The sequence below is a fragment of the Helicoverpa zea genome, chromosome 28 (genome assembly GCF_022581195.2).
Source record: "Helicoverpa zea isolate HzStark_Cry1AcR chromosome 28, ilHelZeax1.1, whole genome shotgun sequence".
Lineage (NCBI taxonomy): Eukaryota > Metazoa > Arthropoda > Insecta > Lepidoptera > Noctuidae > Helicoverpa > Helicoverpa zea.
The window spans coordinates 6968616-6981183 of record NC_061479.1 but is presented as its reverse complement, the minus strand read 5'-3'; the positions used below and the strand labels follow the sequence as shown (position 1 = coordinate 6981183).

At 35.5% G+C, this 12568-nt stretch overlaps 2 protein-coding genes across 10 annotated transcripts in view; one reads left to right on the top strand and one right to left on the bottom strand.

Moving 5' to 3' along the window:
- The window catches only part of LOC124643677 (copper-transporting ATPase 1), an 81443-nt gene extending 75830 nt beyond the window's left edge, over nt 1–5613 (top strand). For 6 of the 8 annotated variants that reach the window (XR_006985966.1, XR_006985962.1, XR_006985965.1 and 3 more), the window contains one exon: nt 3180–5613. Coding sequence is in view for 2 of the 8 variants with exons in the window: in XM_047182712.1 (XP_047038668.1) it covers nt 3180–3291 (112 nt within the window). In the remaining 6 variants the exon portion in view is untranslated. Of the gene's footprint in view, nt 1–2220; nt 2271–3179 lie in introns of all 8 variants that reach the window. The other 2 variants (XR_006985964.1, XM_047182713.1) reach the window with 2 other exon arrangements.
- A 3358-nt stretch (nt 5614–8971) lies between these two features.
- LOC124643683 lies at nt 8972–12122 on the bottom strand. Of its 2 annotated transcripts, none has more exons than XM_047182719.1 (4): nt 11960–12122; nt 11180–11380; nt 10856–10933; nt 8972–9574 (listed from the first exon to the last, which is right to left on the bottom strand). In XM_047182719.1, the coding sequence occupies exons 1-4, from the start codon at nt 12051–12053 to the stop codon at nt 9336–9338; spliced, it is 612 nt and encodes a 203-aa protein (XP_047038675.1). In that variant the 5' UTR covers nt 12054–12122; the 3' UTR covers nt 8972–9335. The 2 variants fall into 2 exon arrangements, with proteins under 2 accessions (XP_047038675.1, XP_047038676.1); XM_047182720.1 differs by having other exon boundaries at nt 11258–11380.
- Nucleotides 12123–12568: the final 446 nt, after the last annotated feature.

Genomic DNA, 12568 nt, shown 5'->3' with positions numbered 1-12568 from the left:
TTATAGGGACGGTATTATCAGCTATTGAAAAATGAAAAAATCATATTTATAGTTATCGGCACGGATAATGAGCTCTCGGCGGAAGAGTGGGGATCGCTTTGCGCACTGTACACTTAAGGCAATAAACCAATAAATCACTTCTGCGCAGGTGAAGGTCAGGGCTCAATATCCTTGCCGATGACTATAGTGTATTTTATCACTTTTTAGGGGGACGGTACTTCCGGCTGTAGAATCAAACAAATATGAAACAAATTACTTTTTACGCGTTTTATCACGTTTTAGGGGGACGGTGTTACCAACTGCTAAATAAAGCAAATGATATACTATTGCTATAAGTGAAGACTTGTCATTGGCTTCCTTATAAATAATCTTGCGTTACTCGTAGTTATTTCAGCTGTAAGTCTTCCTTGTTACAACTTGGGCCTCTAGCGGTAACATTTGGTACTGTTGTGACAATAATACTGACAGTTTTTGGTACAAAATTAAGCAAAATATATACAACATGTAACTTAATTAACGCACATCCTGAAATTAGTTTATTCAGAATCGTTAACTGAATCAATTTATATCATTTTTAATATAGGTAATTTTTTATCCCAAAAATAATTAAAACTACGGAAATTATTGTCATATTAACCCTGTACAGTCAAAACAAATTCAAATAGACCGTAATTCAAAGTAATAAGACTTCGTGTATTGTCGGCTTTTTCCGTAGTTTCGTTATGTTGTGTCGAGTCGAGCGGCGCGCGGCGCGATATTTGCGTGCGTAGTAGTATGACCAAAATGTTCTCCAAGAATTGGTATAACTAATTTAGTAAATAACAATGCATATACATGTTAAATTAAAAATTCAGTGCATGTATTATGATTATAACATAATATTCTAATTGGCGTGTTTGAGGGTGTGCGTTAATTACGTTACTTGATGTATAGAAAAGTATTCAATACACAAAAAATATGCTAAGAATAATCTTTAGGCTTTAAATTGTAAAACAGCAAGAGACAATAATGTAGTGCTTTAGTTAGATTAAGTTTGGAAAAGTTAAAAACTGCTTAAACACATCTGACCAATTTTTTATCGTTCTAGAAGATATTTATCATCAATACATTCTTATGTCATAACTATTTCACTTCCGTAACCAATTCAGAGTTTAATTATATTATTCTTACATACATATCTTTATAAAATCGATTCATCAACCATTGACAATTCGGATGTTTTTTTTTTTTCAAAATTATCTCATTCATTCATGTATAATCTATGTTTTCTCATGACTGGAACACCTGAGATTTTATACATTGTAAGTATATTAGTTAAGATGCTTCAACACTTTAAAATGAAACTAGAATTTTTCAAAGTAGTATCAATGCTACATTAAATAAATGTGCCAACGCAAATCGAACTATTTAGGCATATTTTTGCCGCCAATATTAACTTAAAACAACTGTTTACTTTGAAAATGGAACGTGAACATTGTGAATGTCGTAAACAGTTGTTTTAAGAAAACTGACGTTTATGGTGTACTTGGGCCTTAGACTGATTTCATCTTTTGCTTAAAAGATCTGTCTAATTTATGGTTTATGATTAAAAAGATACTTTTTTTTTTATTGTAAGTAGGTTTTATTGCTTTCGTATTTTTTGTAGTATTTAGAATAGATTTTAACCACTTGAGTTTTCTAGTATTTTTTACACTAATAACGATCGGTTTCACCAATTTTGAATACACATAACTTAAATAGAATTTGTGTACATTTGTTTATGTTCAAAATAGTAATACTTACTTATGCAGGTACCAATGCCCCTTTTACAACGTTTGGTCATATCAATTTACCAAAAATTATACTGTTATAGTTCGGCCATTCAGAGAATGCGTTCCTGACACGTCGCGATTGAACTGACGACGTAACTTTGCAATGGCGTTGCAGTTACGATAAAAATATTTTTGCTGGTTGTTTACCGTTTTAACAATTGAGGAGCATTAAAACAACATTATTATATCAATAATCAATGAATGTTATTACCCGTCGTCAGTTCAATCGCGACGTGTCAGGAACGCATTCTCTGAATGGCCGAACTATAGTACTTAAATATGATTTCCAAAAATGGTGAAACCGTCAAAATAATTTTCAATATTCTTTACTACCACATCTCTCATCTCCCTCTCTCTCGTTGCACACTGTATATCTCTATCTCTTTCTAACTTGTCTTTTTTCTGCCAGCAAAAACCGTGACTCGTGGAAATCGGCTCTCTTGAAAGTGGACGTATAAAGTATGTAGTTTATATAGAAACGTGTTTGTGTGTATGTCCGTCTGTCTGTTTTCTTGTTCGTTTGTGTGTTTTGGGCGGTTTCTGTTAAGGTTTTTTGTTTTCTTGCATAACTTTGAAGGATTTTTGTGAGTATAAGTATAGGAAATGGGTAAAAAATACAATTTTTGGTCGACTGCTAAAAGGGGGTATGTTTCTTAAAGGGGCTAACAAATTCAATTTTTTTATTTAATTTTTTTTATATTGCTTAATGACTGTTTTGACAATTTATTTCTTTTACGCAATAAATGCAGCTGTGTATGTAGTTTAACTGCGAAAATACATGCAATAGCTCTGGAAATCTATACAATTATTTATAAGCTCAACTGTTTGTCTGTTTACTCGACGCCAAGTCTCAAGAACTACTTAACCGATTTATAAAATGGTTCATGTGAGCTGTCGGGTACCTTTAACCTGTAGTTCCCACGGGACGCGGGTGAAACCGCAGGATGTGACTAAACCGTATCTTGCAAAAATCCAATCCAACTTAGAAATTAATACATCTGTGTGAAAATAGTGTTATTGTCTTGAAATTGAATTGTTTTTCTGGGTTTTTGATTATGTTATAATTTACGTTTTTGGTGATGGTTTTGGTAATATTTCTGTGGTTTATAAACGGTTTTTGTGGGTTTCTGTGTTAAAGCACGTCTTTTCTTTTAGTTCTAAGTTTTTCTGTTTCCATTTCATACTCTTGTTTTTCTTATTCCATTTTTCTTTAAACTTCATTTTTAAGTTAAAATTAAGATTGATGGCATGTTTAAAAAATATAATTTGCATAGACCCCCTGAGAGTCAAATGGGGTCATTTTTTGACTGCATTCCAAAAAATTCCAGACCCACCCACTACCCAATCTGACTTTCCATTCCATTCCAGGTTATTCCACCGCAGTAAGCAGCCCGAAGGCTGTCTCCTACAAGAGGAAGACGATCTGATGACCGTCTCCTTCATCCCCAAGAGACGCCAGGAGCCCAGCATCAATGGGTGATAGCCCAGCAGTGGGATTGGGCAGTGGGATCAAATCCAGTGGGAAGCTGAGCTAAGTAGATGGCGCTTGAGGCGATCAAATGGTTTATTTTTAACCGACTTAGAAAAAGGAGGTTTTAATTTCAACTGCTTTTTATAGGACTGTTGTAGGTATTGTTTTATTTAAGAATGTAGTTTTTTTGAGTTTGGTATTCTTGGAATTAGCTCGATTTTTGTGGAAAATAATGTGTATTAAATCGATCTTGCCAAATTGATTTGTAAAATTAAACAGACTGACCGAACTGTCTGAACAATATGATGGAAATGAAAATGTACTCTCTTTTTTGAAAGTTACACAGAATGTCTTCCTAGGGGGTTAGATCTTGTGAAAAGTTTAATAATCGTACACTTATTTTGATCCAAAAATGTATATCGTTTTCCAAAAAAGGCTCCAATTCATAACTGGCAGGTAATTGAAATGTAAAATTATCTATGTTTAAGAACAGCGTCATCTACAAAGCAAAATCCTATCAGTTTAGCAGACAATGCCGAGTGCATAGCTAGTATGTGACGGACAGTGCAGTGTTACAGTGAAACTAAGAGTAAAGACTGATGTGCTTCTGTAAATATTACGTGTATCGGGCAAAGTTCGAACTTAGGCGGTATGTGAAATGACTAGGGTATATTTTTTGATAATGTGTGATTTTATGATTGTTTTAAGGGTGGATTTTGTTAATAATACTATTGGTTTTATTATCAGAATATTAATTATGTTGTTATACGGTATGAAAATGAGTAAAAACTAAGAAAAGTTTGGATTTTTTTAATTAGTGATATCAATTTAATGTTCTAGTCATTTCGCAATATCGCCTATTTATTAGTTACAATGCTACCTAGCCTTTAGAAGCTAACAACTAAGTTAACAGAATATATCGCTTTATATTTTAACATTTATTATAAAATTTCGTACAAAAGATACCTTCTAAGGTAAAACAAAAAAAAACGTATAAAATATTATTTTCACAATGACATGATTATAAATAACGAAAACCTTAGGTATCCAAATTGGCACACACAGTTTTTGAGAAAATCATGAGCAAACTATCTATAGAGTTCGAATACTGAACTTTTTTTTTATCACTATAAAATAATCCTGTGAAACTACCAGCAGTTTTTATTAAATTATTATGCTGGCAAAATGTTTTAAATACATATTTTTATCATTACAATATTATTCCATTTTTATAGTAAAGAATCCATAGATCAATAGTTACCAATTTGTACAAAATAATCTTTATAATATGTAGTTAAATACTGTAAATTATGTTGATTTCAATAATCATGAAAAATAACTGCAATAAAGAAATCTTACTAAAACAATTTACAGTATGAAAATACAAGAATACTGCAATTATATGTTTGTTAACAACCTCATCACTGTTGGATCAGCCGTTCTCGAATCGTCGACGGGTTTGAGAAAAATCAATAAATGGAATATATTTTTTTCCTGACAAGGAAAGCCACGAGAAAAACCTAGTAAATTATAAAATATTCTATTTATTAATTTCTACTCAATAAAACGAGAACTTTACAATAGACAATTTTTATTAGTATTATTTTGATATCAAAATATCAAGTCATTGGCACTTTAAAAGTATAAATTCTCTTTATCTTACGACATCAAACCAAATTACATAAAAATATATATTTAGCAGTCATACGGGGTCTGTCGTCATAAGGGGTCAAGAGTTCTTTGATGAAATGACCCCATAAAAATATTTTTCATTTGGTTAATATGTATAGTGCTCAATGACTTGGGTTTTTATGCCGTCAAAAGTGACATTATATTTTTTTAATAGTTGAATAAATACAAGTTTTAAGTAATGTGTCGTTAATTCCATTAAGAAATTAGATATTTTATTGCTGGGATATATCAAGTATAATTATTTATGTGATATAGCAAATATTAATCATAGAAATGGCGTCTAGGACAATTATTATTATTATCGGCCACGGCGGCTGTTCTCATATAAGGAGATCAGCCGGCTGCGCAGGACATATTATAGTGCACGAGCATTTGCGCAGACACAGGTGCACTCACTATTCCTTCACTCTCAAAGTATTGGAATCAACGACACTTTCATGTAAAGACTTGGATATTTTGCGTTTATAAATAGCTAGATACATTATAACTTTTTTTATAAAATGTATGTCGTCATACATATTTGGTTTATTTGTTTCAACGATCATCAATATAATCGTGTATCGTATTTATACCGCTATTCTTATTGTAGATTTTAATATGAATATATTTTTGTAACAAAATATAAAGAATTAATTTTTATTGTTGGCTTTTATTTCACCCTTTTTACTTATTTTCTCTGTCAGTAGAGAGCAAATACGCTGAAAGGAGCTGGACCAATTAATCTGAATAAGATATAGTAGTAAGTGGTAGGTTTCAGAATTCAGTTTTAATTCAGAATCTGAAATTATTTTTATTATCTGAAATTACCAAGACTCAAAATTACCAAATCTGACAAATTAGAGGACATTATAGGAGTTCATAAGGGGATTACAAAAGGAACTCAGGGGGGGGAACGTCAGGGGAGTATATAAGGAAGTTCATAAGGGGTGGATATGAGGATTTACATAAGGGTCGTAAATATGTCGATTGACGCAAAGAAAAAAGAAAATTACGCTAAACAAAACGCGAACGCTACGCTCGAACAAAATAATTACAGTAAAAATGTACGAGAATTCTCCGTATTTGTACGAGAATATACTCTTAAATAGTGTTCCCATTTAAGAGTCATTCATTACAAACAACCGTTTTCCCTTGGAAACTGACAGCTGTTAACTCCTTAAAACATTCAGATAAACTAACAAGGCTCAAAATTACCAAATCTGACAAATTACCAAGACTCAATTGAACATTTGAACCGGTTTTCCTCGGGACCCCAGGGACCGATTTTAAAAATATTTGCATCACATGTTCAGGGTTGGAAATCGATTAATGATGAATCTATGACATCGAAATAAAATGTTGAACCATTTGTGAAGAAAATTAGCTTATTTACCATTCAGTCACCCTTCAGGAAAACCGCAAACACTTGTATAAACTGGTGTTTGTCTCAGGCTGAATAAATGTGTCACCAAACATCTTGGGTTATTACGCGCTTTTAGTAATACTACTACAATATTTACTTAAAGGCGTGTCCATACGTGTTCACTACTTACTTTCCAGCAGAGGTATGTAATATGACTCATACCTTTCAGTATTGAGTATGGGTCACATTTTTGAGGCTTTCAGGCTTGACTTGACATGTAATGATGTTCAAATAACAGCCCACTAATGTAACGTGTCTTCGCAAACACGGAAGAACTCATTATGATAAGACGGTCATCCACGGACAGACCGCTCCAAGCGTTGCTTAATCTTATAATCGATGAGTGTTTACTTTGAAAAAGAAAATTCTTAGTACACAGATTGTCTAACAAAACTGACGTTTATGTTTTCAGTGAACTTGGGCCCTAGTGCTTTTGATAGTTAAAAGTTCAGAAGTGGTAATTTTGAAACGATATACTTACATAGATGAAAGTGGAAATAAATTTAGGGATCCCCTAAGAGCATTTAGGGAACACTTAATACCAATTTCATTTTCACCAGAGTTTATGTGTCCCTTATAACCTTTAAGTATTGGGGGAGTCCTTATTCTTAAGTGACACTTAAGGAAACATTAAGGCCGCGAACGCACAGGCAGGTGGCTTGCTTAGCGCCTAGTGCCTAGCGGCTTTCATCCTGGCTATTCGACTAGCTAGGCGCTAAGCGCGCAGTGCAGCCGGTCGCGTTCATTTTAGAACGTTCGTTTTACCGGGCTACTCGCCAGGTGACGCGCTAGACACTAGGCGCTAAGCAAGCCACCTGCCTGTGCGTTCGCGGCCTAAGAGATTGTTGGTGAAAACGGGCATAAGTCCCACATTTGACATTGTGAACGCGCCTTATTTTGGAAACTACACAAGTGAGCAAAAGCTTAGTTTTTTACCACATTTTCCTGTATCTACTGCTTATAAAACCCACCACACATTCTTAATAATATTTAATTCATCCTTGTGACTCAAGCACCGCGGCGACGTAACAATGAAGCTGGCTTTGGCAATAGTTTGTGTGGTGGCAATATGGCAATTAGGTGAAGTGACTAGTGCCCCTTCCAGTGTCCCTAGTGCCCCGGCGGTGACTGGCTTGAGTGCAGCTGGGTCAACGACTACTGTTAAACCTTGGACACAGAAGATTAAAGATGGTTTGGTATGTAATTTTTAGTAATTTGTGTTCTTATATTAAGACATCATTAACATCCGCTTAGTTATTATTAGGAATCAGTTCCCCGCAGCTTCGCAGTCTAGCTAGACTATTCTGTGTACTTTTTTAAGGTTCGGTGGTTTTGGGGTAAAAGTGCGACACAACTGGGCCGATTTCATAAATCCTTTCTCCATTATCAGTACGTCCAATCGTATAAAAAAAACAGCTTTCCTGGATAAAACATAGGCCAAAAAAAGAAAGATTTTTAAATCGGACAAGTAGTACTTGAGATTAATTTAAACTTAGGTATTGTGAACACACAGGAACATTTTTGAAAAAGTGCCTTGTTTTGAACAGATACAGAATAGGTACTCCACGTGATTATCCAGTATTTTATAATTATAATAATGCAATCATTATTTCTAATCAGATCACCTAATTGTTCCTACGATCACGATAAGCTCCAAGTTTTCCTGTTTCCTATTATTATTGACTCTACAAGAAATGTGGTCGCGGGGAAAATATATAGTACCTAACAAGGAAAATACATATAAGACACATTCAATGAATATTCTCAAAAGCGTGATGATCCACACCACACAGTACCAATATCACATAGACTTTCATATAATTTTGTCTGCGCAACAAATCATGCATACACGAAATAAGTTTCTACGAAATAGGGATATTGGAACATTCTATCTGACGCAGGTGGAACTGCGGCTTGGGAAGGCTGTCATCAGATTTATAAGAAAGTTAAATAGGACTGGAAGTATTTCGAAATAAATCTTTCGTTCATAAGTTCTTTTGGGAGTCCATTATAAAAAATAAACTATCTATGTAGACTAGATTTTTTTTTATGGTTTTACAATTATGTCTTATTAAATTCGATATGTTTTCAGGGTAAGTTCCTGCAAGGGGCTGCGGTCGCCAGTGCGGTGTCTCAGGGCTTCAAGAACGCCCGCGGCAGCAAGCACAAACCATCAGCCACCGCGGCTTTGGCTCCTAAGCCTCATTGATTCATCATCATCATCTTCACCAGTCTAGTGGCATCAAAATCGACCGCGGCGAAGGAATCGTATACAGATTTCAGACATTCCAGATTTGGACGATTCGCCGCGCGCAAGTCTGCGAATATTCTTACAATTTAATATGTATAAAGAATTGTAAAATTAGATTCTTTCGCCGCGGTCCTTTCTGACATCTGTGCGTTTCCCATCTATAGGCCTGTAGAATTACCAAATGCTGGGCAATGCGTTTTCATCATCATACTCAATAACATTCCCTGCTAAAATAGGCCATTACTACACTTTTGTACAGTTTGTTGTTGATCACTCATCATCACAATCTAGACTTTACTGTTATACACTTACTTTGTTTTTGTTGTTAAAATAAAATAAACTACTGAAAATGGTATTTCTTTATTTTATCTTGTAATAAAATTCAAATCATTGTATTAGTTTTTAATGGATGACTAGTTCCCTGTTCCTCCCCTAACAGTCTCAGGACTTATATGGATAAGACTCAGGACGGCAATCAATGGATCCTTGGATGCAGTCAGATCATCTGTGATGGCGACCAGACCAGAAGAACCATCTGTAATCGCAATAACATCGCACTCCGGTGAAATCTCATCATTTGATTTACCATTTCATAGTTCAAACCCTTTTTGGTGTATCAGTGGCGTGATGAATTGTTTTCATTTAGTAAACGCATAAAGGACCCACACCACAAAGAAACACCAAATTCCCAAAAACACTATGAACTCTTCATTTCCTTGCCAGAGCATCTTTGAACGCCGCGATACCCTCATCTGTAGCTCTCTTGACTCTCAGTCCTTCATCAGCTAACTGCTTGGAGTAGTGTTCAACAGTGTCTCTGTTATTAGCGGCTAGTTGCGAGATCACGTGCTTGAATTCGTCTACTGTGATGCGCGTCACGTCGGCGACTGCGCTGAACAACGCCTTGGCTCTATCCTGCTCTTCTTTGGTCGATTCTATTAGTTTTGCTGGGGAAAATGAAAGAGGATTTTAAAGTGCTGACCCACTACAGGGAGGGATGAATGAAAACTACTGCAAAAGAGATGAGAATGTTAGTGTGCGTTACCCTGGCCAGATGTTGTCGAAAATGGGCATTTTAATCTTATAGATAATTAGTTGTGCGGCTTCTGTAATTGTTGCGCACATTTTTAAATTTGTTGCGCTTATAGTTTTTTAATTATTTCACAAAAACATTTCCTGCTGGAGTAACGTTACCCCAGCCAGACCTTTTTCTTTGCGATGGGAATATTTAAATAAATATTACCTATAAAATTAGTTGTAAATGTTGTGCAATATTTTGTATTTGTTCTTTCTTCGGTTGCGAAGTTATTCGAGATTTTGCTGGGGTAACGTTTTCGGTTTTGCTAGATCTTTGAAATGGTTAAGCGGATTCTTATCAAATTTTGTACATGACTTCCTAGGAATTAGTTTAAATTTGTTCGACAATAATAAAACCAAAATAATGCATATCTTAAAGGTTATTTCATTAAATGGAAAAACGTTTCAATTGGTCCTAGCACCCTGAATAAGAAGTCTAAAGACTTACTTTAAACGTCATTTTAAAGCTTGTAACTGCCTTCAAATGTATGTGAAGTTTCATAAGCATACTGTAAGTATTTAACAAGTTATGATGATATTCAGTTTTTCACGAGCACATGAGAAATGTTTTTGTGAAATAATTAAAAAACTATAAGCGCAACAAATTTAAAAATGTGCGCAACAATTACAGAAGCCGCACAACTAATTATCTATAAGATTAAAATGACCATTTTCGACAACATCTGGCCAGGGTAACGCACACAGAATGTTAAGAAGAATCGTTTCAACCAAAGAAGCCACTGCTGGTCAAACCCCCTAACGTAAGGATCGTCATTTTTTGCAGCGAGTCATATGCCCTGCATTACCACTTAGCATTTAGCAATTCTTCGGGCTAGACTTTCGTTCTTCTGCAGATCTCCTCATTTCTAATTCGATCACTTAAAAAAACTCCTAGCAAAGCTCTCTCTATTACTCTTCGAGTGACTTTTAGCTTTAAGAGGAATCTGTAGTCAGTAGTGTTATTTGTGGTCGGCGCAGCATGTTATCTTCTTCCACACTCTTCTATCTGCCGTCATCGCACAAGTAACAGTCTTTCTAGCCATGTCAACTTTCACAATCCTTGGATCTTTTCATTGATCATACCCTTCCACTACTTATGACCTCATTCATGCTCAAAACGGAAGAGGAAGAAATATTAATACAATACTTACAATCTCGCATCCATTTCACTAAATTTTCAATGTTGGTTTTTCCTTCTCTTTCAAGATCTCTGAATACTTCAGCCATCTCTGCGGAATAAGCAATGTTTGGACGTTGTTTTATCATTTTATACATACCTATATAACGTGTGATTTTTATCTCAGAAAATAAAATGGGCCTTTATAGACGGAAAACAATTAATTCTACAGGGGTGGTTTCTCAAGGACCTTCTATTAACCATGTGGAAGGAAAAATTGTTGCCTCCTTTCAAAATTATCTCTGGAAACGACTGGAATCTTCACTTTCGTGTCAAAGCAGGTTAAAAGCGCTGATACCCTGGGTAGCCGCCCTCATGAGACAGGGTCCTTCATCAGCCAGCTGCCTGGAGAAGTCTTCAACAGTCTCCGCGTTACCTGCGGCCAGCTGCGAGATGACGTGTTTGAACTCGTCCATTGTGATACGGGTAGCGTCGGCCACTGCGCTGAACATTGCCCTGGCTCTGTCCTGCTCCTCTTTCGTAGACTCTATCAGTTTTGCTGCGGAGAGAAGAATGCTTTAGTATATAAGGGAATTAAGATTGTCAAAATCAAAAATCGTTTATTCAAACTTTGTAGAAAAACAGCACTTTTTGAACGTCAGATATTTACAAAAGACAGCCCCCAAAACGCCCACCCTTCACCACTTCCTATGTGTTTTTGCTGAGAAGAAGTGGTGGAAAAACTCCACAGCAAATTGAAGATTTCACCTAAAGTGCTGACCTACAAAAGAGACGGATGAATGAAAAACAGAGACAGAGATGAGAATTTCAAGAGCAATATGTGGAGTTATTTGTGGTCTGCGCTGCATTGTTCTTACTCCACACTCTTCTATTGAGTCATCTCACAAGTAACATTATCTCCACACAATCTATAGATACATCATTTCTTTGGTCGCCGCCTTTCCTTACATATTATGTCTGTCCGGACTAGACAGGTTAGACTGGAAGCCGACACCAACATAGTTCGGAAAAGGCTCGGGAGATGATGATGATCCATCCACGTTCATGCCTCAATACCTTCAACACACTTCTAGACAAAAGCAAAAATATGATTGGAGAAGAATGGATAGGTACTTACAATCTTGCATCCATTTCACTAAGTTATCGATATTGGTTTTTCCTTCTTTCTCAAGATTTCTGAATACTTCTGCCATCTCTGCGGAATGAGACATGTTTATTTACGTGGTTTTCTCATTTTTACTATATACGGTTTTTTTTTCAGCTATTTCACAAAACAGGCATTTTGCCATAGAGTATAGTAAATAGATTTTGCTAATGTAAGCCTAATGTCAAACTGTGTCAAACTTAACCACGTGTCGGAAAAGTTTCTGGTCTTCTTTCAAAACAATCTATGGGCACTACTGAAAAGAGGTTGATTATTCCATTCAAGGGGTGCGATGGATCCCAGAGATGTAGTAAGTAGTGGAATCTTAGTGTTCTGATGGATACAAAGGCGAGGTAACTATGCTTGGCAGAAGAAATAACATTCAGTCTGTACTAATCGTTTATAGCTAGTGCAAGCAAGTGTATGTTTGCGTGGACCTATTTATCTCAACTAATACGGGCCGGAATTGAAAATTCTTTCAATGAATTTGACCTTGCCCATTTATCAGGAAAGGCTATTCTACTAATATTATTAATGTTAAAGTTTATGAGTATGTAAAACGGCTGGACTGATTAGATTGAA

Bases quoted from the DNA above. Each gene is read 5' to 3' on its own strand.
- LOC124643683 (XM_047182719.1), bottom strand. From the start codon at position 12,053: ATGTCTCATTCCGCAGAGATGGCAGAAGTATTCAGAAATCTTGAGAAA. The intron at 11,381-11,959 runs GTAAGTACCTAT...TTCTCTCCGCAG, and splicing joins AGTGAAATGGATGCAAGATT to CAAAACTGATAGAGTCTACG. The intron at 9,575-10,855 runs GTAAGTATTGTA...CATTTTCCCCAG, and splicing joins AGTGAAATGGATGCGAGATT to CAAAACTAATAGAATCGACC.